General features: G+C 35.3%; 1 protein-coding gene across 1 annotated transcript in view; it reads right to left on the minus strand.

The window, feature by feature from the left end:
* Positions 1–6,252, minus strand: part of LOC112520074 (brefeldin A-inhibited guanine nucleotide-exchange protein 5-like) — a 30,161-nt gene extending 23,909 nt beyond the window's left edge. Inside the window, exons 1-2 of the mRNA XM_025128377.1 lie at positions 6,141–6,252; positions 1,789–1,864 (exon numbers count right to left, since the gene is read on the minus strand). Of these exons, the coding sequence (XP_024984145.1) occupies positions 1,789–1,864; positions 6,141–6,252 (188 nt within the window). The remainder of the gene's footprint in view (positions 1–1,788; positions 1,865–6,140) is intronic.
* Between the last annotated feature and the right edge of the window lie 1,054 nt (positions 6,253–7,306).

Raw genomic sequence — 7,306 nt, forward strand, 5'->3', positions numbered from 1 at the left:
TCTTTTTCTTTTTTTTGACAAAATTATAAGTTTGCATATAGTGATAAGCTATAAATGCCTTTATATGTCTTCAATTTACTTTTCTTCGAAAATTTGCAGATCTTTAAGTGATCATATTGAATCCTTGTAAGTGTAGTTGCAACTGTTGGTCAACAATTACCAATCAAATATATACTAAAAGATACTCAAATATAACTTTTAGTACTATTGGTGTATATTTTATATTATGACGATGCTCTGGTTTGTCCATTGGTGTTGCGGTGATGAGTTGTTGTGGTAGTGGTAGTAATAGTGGACTTGGGGATAGATGAAGATGAGAGAAACTGATTATGTAGCAACCTTTTTCCTCCAAGTTCTGAAACGTTAAGACTTCAATGATTTCTTTCTATATACAAAAAAGTAGGTGATAAATGAAAATAAATATAGATTCCGATAGAGTCACCGCTCGCGTTTGATTCCTTTTGAGAATCTTGACATTTGACTTGGTCCTGGAACACGAAACATTGCCAAGAAACCAAAAGATCCCAACAATCTTAGAGCATTTCCAACAGCTACGCTAAAATAGAGAAAAGAGGAGAGAGATTGTAAAAAAATCTCTAAATTTAGAGAAATCTCTAAAACTCTATAGAAGAGAGAGAAACAATATTTTAACTATATCCAACCAATTGAATTTATTGAAGTTAAATGTGTAGGAGAGAGAAATAATATTTTATTAAATGTATTGAATGTTTTATTAATATATTTAATGTTGGGATTACTAAAATAGAGTAGCTGTTGGAGTTGGATATAAAATGTTTTAGAGATTTTGACGTTTCATACTCTATTATAGAAAAATTATAGCATAGATGTTGGAGATGCTCTTAATTTCCTACAAAACCCTGCAGTGGTACCCTTCTCAAGCCTCTAGAATATGTAAGCATTAATGCTAAAACAGTTCAACTGTAAAGGAGGCATACTCGCAAAACCTTGGTGTCTAAAAGATGCTCCCTTTGTCCCAAGTTAAATAAACCAAAAACCTATGAGTCAAGTGACTGCTTAACCCTTAAATATTTTTCTTTCTTTTAGTTGTTGATTCATGTGTCTTAAATAAAATTAGACTAAAGATCCAATTTTCTTTTGGAAAGTTTCATCTTCAATCAGTATTTATAGCAAATGCAAATTAAAGGATATTTTACCAAATATAACCCTAAAATTCTTATTGTTCCATTCAAACATGATCTTAAAAGAGTTGGTTATGAAATATTTTTTAAACCCAAATGAAGAACATTCTTTTGAAAATATGCAAAGACAACATATTATTGGCGTATTTGCAATAATGAATACGTCATAGTGAGAACAAACGTCCTCAGTTTTATGTTTTACCATTAAAGGTTGATTTCTTATGGAATAGGAGAGAATATATCATAAACTACAAGTCATGCTAAAGTGTGCAAGCGTCTCAAGATATGTATATCCTTCTTGGCTTCTTTTAGATTGTTTTTTGATAAATTTACATTGTTGTCATGTTTCCAATAGATGTGTGCCAATATCATTCTACATACTGAAATCATAAGTTGGTTACTTGATCTAATCACTCATTGATTAGTTTTCCAGCCACTCGGTACTCCTACTCAATCTAGAGTTTGAAGTCTATAATCATGATTTCGTGTACAAGCATACATACATGCACACAAAAGAATAGAGAGTGACAGAAGGACTATCAGCAAGTAGTTGCAGCCTGAGTTTGGCACTAAAAAGTTATAATAAATAAAAAGAGAGCATGCAAGAGTTATAATATAAAGTAACCACCTCTTATCTTTACTTAAGGAGGTCGTTTTATTGTTATTATTTGATGCTGCCTCTTGATTGGCCGCTTTTGCACTATCTGGAAAAGCAGGAGGAACCAGGAATAAATGTCTGTTTAATGCAAGGAAGTGAGAGCATGGAAGAGTATCAAAATTTTCAAGAATGTACAAGGCCAAACACAAGTAACATTATGTAAAGCCTTTAAATCTCAATAACCCTCTACAAGAATATGTCCAAAATACCAGATTGTGCTCTATAGAATACTTTTCCAGCTACATTCTCAATACACGAATATTCTTTTGGTGCCAATTTGTTGCATGTTGCATCAGACTTTAGGATTTATAACATTAGTTTTGTGTCAGTGATGTTACCGTCATGACTTATCATCAATATCCAGATCAAAATTTTTGGTCATGGAAAGATTCATGGACCAATGAACTATTTGTATTTCCTTCGATAAGATGAGACAAAGGAGTGCAAAAATTCAATGATCAACATCTCCATCTACACTCCTGTGACTCGGTGTTATTATAAAAACTGTATGTTTAGTATATCGTATAGATTTGATGATTGACAGCAACATCTGTAAAACATGTAGTTTATTTGTGTTAGAAGAAAAGAACACTCACCGATCATCTGATCAAGTCAGTGAGTAAAGGTGAGAAGAAAACCCAGGGACCAGTCAATTGAAAAACAAGGAAAAGAGATCGAGGACTGAGCTGCCAATGAAGAAAGCCAGTTGCAAGACGACCAAGCAACTAGTTTAGAAAAGTCGGTCTCAGTGGATCTCGACAACTGAAGATGACTTTGACAGGTTGTGAGTATTCAGTTGTCAGGAAGTCTGAATTTGTCTGACACAGACTGTTTGACTCGTTGCCTTAATCCCCTTGACTCAAAAGGACTGTCAGACTCAGTACACAGTAATGACTGATCACAAAGTAAACGCCGCAAATTGGACAAGAAACATTAAAGTAACAGTGCAAACATCCTGCAACCAAGACAGAAAGAGTTGCAGGAAGATCGTTCAAGGACGATTTCCTGATCGTGGCGCTGAGACCCAACGAACTTCCAGCACATGACACATCTGCTTCTCCTCCTGAGTATAAATAGCAGACTGAAGACATCGAGCAAAGTTCCTGTTGTATGCCTACCGTAATGAGTCTCAACTAAGTGTGTCTATGCCTCAAAGTCTGAAGTTCACAAGTTCTCATGCTTACAAAGAATCTCTTGTCTCTACTGTGTTTCTCCTGGGTAGTTACCATTTAGTGTTGAATGAGTGTATATTTTAAGAGAAATGGTGTTTCTTAATCTGTCAAAAACTTTAGACCTGTATATCAACCTGTTTGATTTAAGATTTATGTTGATATTGACTTGTAAAGTTTATTAATAAGAAATACTTACTCCAACAACATAATCTTTCATGATAAGTAAAGAGAAGGCAAATCCCTAAAATAGGAAGAGGAAAGCTAATCACTCTCCTAAATGGCTTGTAATTTTTTCCGATACAGGAGAATCCAAAAACAATGTGCAACCTAACAACAACAAAGAAATTAAAATGCATGCTTGTCAAAAATGGTTGTCCTACCTGCTATATCTCACTATGAAAAGATTTTGGTTGATTCTATCAACTATAAGGATACAAATTAGATTACTTCGTGGAAGCCTAGGACCTCTCATATCCTCTCTCTTGCTTCCAATAAGGAGTGCCCATGCATATGTGGGTGGCTCCAACAGTTTTTGTGACTTGAGAATATGATCTAAATGGTTCCAGCCTTGCAAAAACGTAGTTTGCCTCAATTTTTAGCTCATTTGTTGCCACAAAATCTCCTTTTCAGCAAAAAGTGCAAGAAACGGTCCCATACTACTGTTTTGTCTTTGCCCTCTTGTTATTGATTAAATGTTTGTTGGAGGAATTTGATAATAGAGAGAAACAGCAAGTATATAGCTTGGATAAACCTGAGATCGCATGAAAGCTCGCTTTCCTTGAGTTATATTTCGATTTCTGACCCAAATCTACCAGGGTATCACGAAATTAACTCAAGGATAATCTCAACTTTTAAGTAATTTCTGAACTTAAAGAATCGTGACCGCTCCTAACACCCCATTAAATGGAAATGATTGTTGGAGTAGTTAGTGAGTGGCTAACTACACAGCAGGTACAAACTGCTTACATGGATCAAAAGGCAATTCAAAAGTACTTTAGAGCCAGAAGCTCCTCAGAGTTAGAAGTCTCCGGGTCAAAAGCCTCTAAAGCCAAGGGCACTCCCCCTTGACCCCACCATATGGCACCATCCAGCAATCCCGGGTTATAATTAGCTCATTCAAGTGTAGACATGGCCAAAAACCGGTCTCAGGCAGGGCCGAAATAGTGTCCATCCGGTATCGCAAACATTGAGGCCCAGTTAAGGGGCATTGTAACCGAGTAGGGTAACCGTCCCAATCCCGGTAAGGCCGAGCCCAAATCAGTCCTTACATTCAAATTATATTATTAAAAAAATACACTTGTTCACCATCGGAATCCCATGTCGGATTGATTTGAAGAGTTCTGGTAGCTTGAATTCTTCTAATAGCCTCTTGGTTTGATGCATCATGTTGTTTACCGGCCATTTTGGAAGATAAAGAGAGAAAGAAATGAGAATTGAGAAGTGGAAGCGAGAAATGAATACGAGCCAAAATCACAAAATATAGCGAGAATTGTGGAAAAAAAATTGCGGTTTTTGCGTTTTGTAAGTTGGTATCTTACCCCATACACCATAACACTTATATATAGTGTTTAGGGGGCCAAGATGACAAAAAAAGCCCATACAACCTTGGTCAACAGTCAAATAAGGGGTCAAATTTTGAATTTATGGGCCGGGCCGGGCCGGTCCCTCGAAAAGTTCAAAAACTCCAACTGATCCCGAACCGCAGTCCCATGACCGGTCCTGGGCCAGGCCGGTCCTTTTGCCGATCCCGGTTCCGGTCTTTCAACGGTCCCGAGCCGAGCCAGGCCGGTTTGGCTATGTCTACACAAGTGCGCAAACCACACCACCTAGCTGGGGGTGGCAAAAAATGACCCAACCCCAACCCAACCCAACCCAGAATTAGCAGGTTGGGTTGAGATTTTCAACTCATTTAAATAAATGGGTCAACCCGCCTAACCCATTTAAATAAATGGTTGGGTTGAATTTTTAACCTGTTTCCAACCCATTTAAAATATTATATAATTTTATTTTATTCTTAACATTATATCTAGTATTCTAATTTTTAATTTCGTTTTATTCTTAATTAAAAATCCTACCGTCGTGAGATGAAAGTCCAAATTCCAATCGCCTCCATTACTTTTAATCATCATGAAACCCTAAGAAAATATTTTAGTCCATTACTCCATTTTCGCCACCAAAGTCCATTCAACTCTTCAAGTCTGTTGTCCGCCTCTCGCCCTCTCGATCTCTCAATCTCGGCTCTCTCTCCGTGCAGCGTTTTTCTTCCTCTCGGCTCTCTCTCCCTCCACCATTTGTCTAATTGTCTCCCTCTAGGTTCTCTCCGTCCAGGCGACCAACATTAGTGACTCAACAGGCTCTCCGAGTCTCCACCAGACATCTATCTCCAGTACTTTTTTTCCTATTTAAAATTTTAAAATTAAATGGGTCAACTCAGGTTCAACCCATTTATTTAACATGTTGGGTTAGAAAATCGTAAACAGGTCAACCCGTTGTCAACCCATTTAGGTAACAGGTTTGGTTGGGTTGAAAAATCTCAACCTATTTAATTAAATGGGTTGGATTGGGTTGAGATTTTCAACCTGTTTAATAAATGGGTTGAACCCGAACCCAACACAATCCAACCCATTGCCACCCGCACTCCTAGCCCATGGTATAGCTTAACTACCAACCCCATATCTCTTCATCTCTTGTGAATCCAATTACAGAAAATGAACCAATGACTTCACTAAAATCACTGACAATGTTAGTGTTTAACTGCATATGGCCCGTAATTCAAACCTTTGCTATACTTATGGGATCATTTTGTCTACTTCAGCCTATATAGAATATTGGCCCATGTATTGTAATGATCAGTTTTTATAATATGAAACTTCAACAGAGAGCATCCTCTATTTTCCTGAAATCTTCATCTTCTTTTGCATATTAAATGTTCCCTTTTCTCTTGATCTTGGTGGAGTCATCTTATTTTGAAGACTAGCATTGTGGGTTCTTTATCCTTGACTAATTTTGTGTTTTACAATCTCAGATCAGCAACTTCATCATCAAATAGCTAAGAAATCCAATACGTTGAAGAAAACACTAAATTCCAAAATAGAGGCATGGGTATTTCGAAGAAATCAAAGAGATCAACAACAACAAAAAAACACAAACCTAGATAAGCTCGGATTGCAGTCTGTATAGAATTATGCTTTTTCCCAGAACATTCTTTGAGCATTGATTCAAATGCCCGGGTAACAAACCCTCCGGCAGCACCTCCGGCCATTTTGAACGCTGTGGATTTTCAAGCAATGTGAGGTGGGTAAGTTGAGAGGTCTGAATGAAAAGATCATGAGTGGGGATCACTCTCTCATGCTGTGAGATCCGATTCTTGTTCATGGTGGAACAAATCAAAAACTAAAAGAGTGAATCACAAACGTTCCCCTTCCTGTTAATTTGCAGTTTTGGTTGTTTCCATATTTATTCTGCCTTACATGGAATTTATAGCTTCTAAACATATTCAAGAAATAAGCAAACGACAATAATCATCCCTATAATTATACCTAAATTACACAAATCTTCCTCTATCAAATTTTTAGTGCATGTTAGTCCTTCAGCTTTTAATTTCATACCAGTGTAGTCCTTTAGTCTCGTTACATCATAAGTTAAAAAATTATAAAGCATTTGACAAAAACTCTTAAAAACCATTTTTTATGCATGAAGTACTGTATATTAATGCAAATTACTTAAAATTCAAGATTACAAATAAATTATGCATAAGTACAACTTATTAAAGTTCCATTTTTTAATTCATGTAACTAACTGCGGATAAACATAATCAAATAGAGAATAAACATCTCATTTTGAAATATAAAAAATTAAAAATATAATTGAAATAATTATTGAGTTCTAACAAAATAATTAACTATTATCTTTATAAGTAAATTATATTACTAAACCAAATATAAATTACTTTGTTATTGAACTTAAATTAAATTATAATTAAAAATTTTGAATTAAAAAATTACATAAAAAATGAGAAATTTTAAATAATTAATTTGATACTAATATCGATATAATTTTGTCAAATTTTTATAATATTTTCAAATTTATATTTTATTCAAAAATAAAAACATCATCGTTTTTTTTCAAAATCACATAAGACCATATTATAACATCAATTGAGATAAAGAATAAAATAAATATTAAAATCAAGATGAATCTCGCTGCATTGCACGAGTACACTTCTACTAAGTTAAAAATATATCTACCAAGGGGTCTGATCAAATGAGAACCCCATAAATATATGAAAACCTTCAAAACAGGTGTCTCATATGCTA

The sequence above is a fragment of the Cynara cardunculus genome (genome assembly GCF_001531365.2).
Source record: "Cynara cardunculus var. scolymus isolate 2C chromosome LG 10, CcrdV1, whole genome shotgun sequence".
Lineage (NCBI taxonomy): Eukaryota > Viridiplantae > Streptophyta > Magnoliopsida > Asterales > Asteraceae > Cynara > Cynara cardunculus.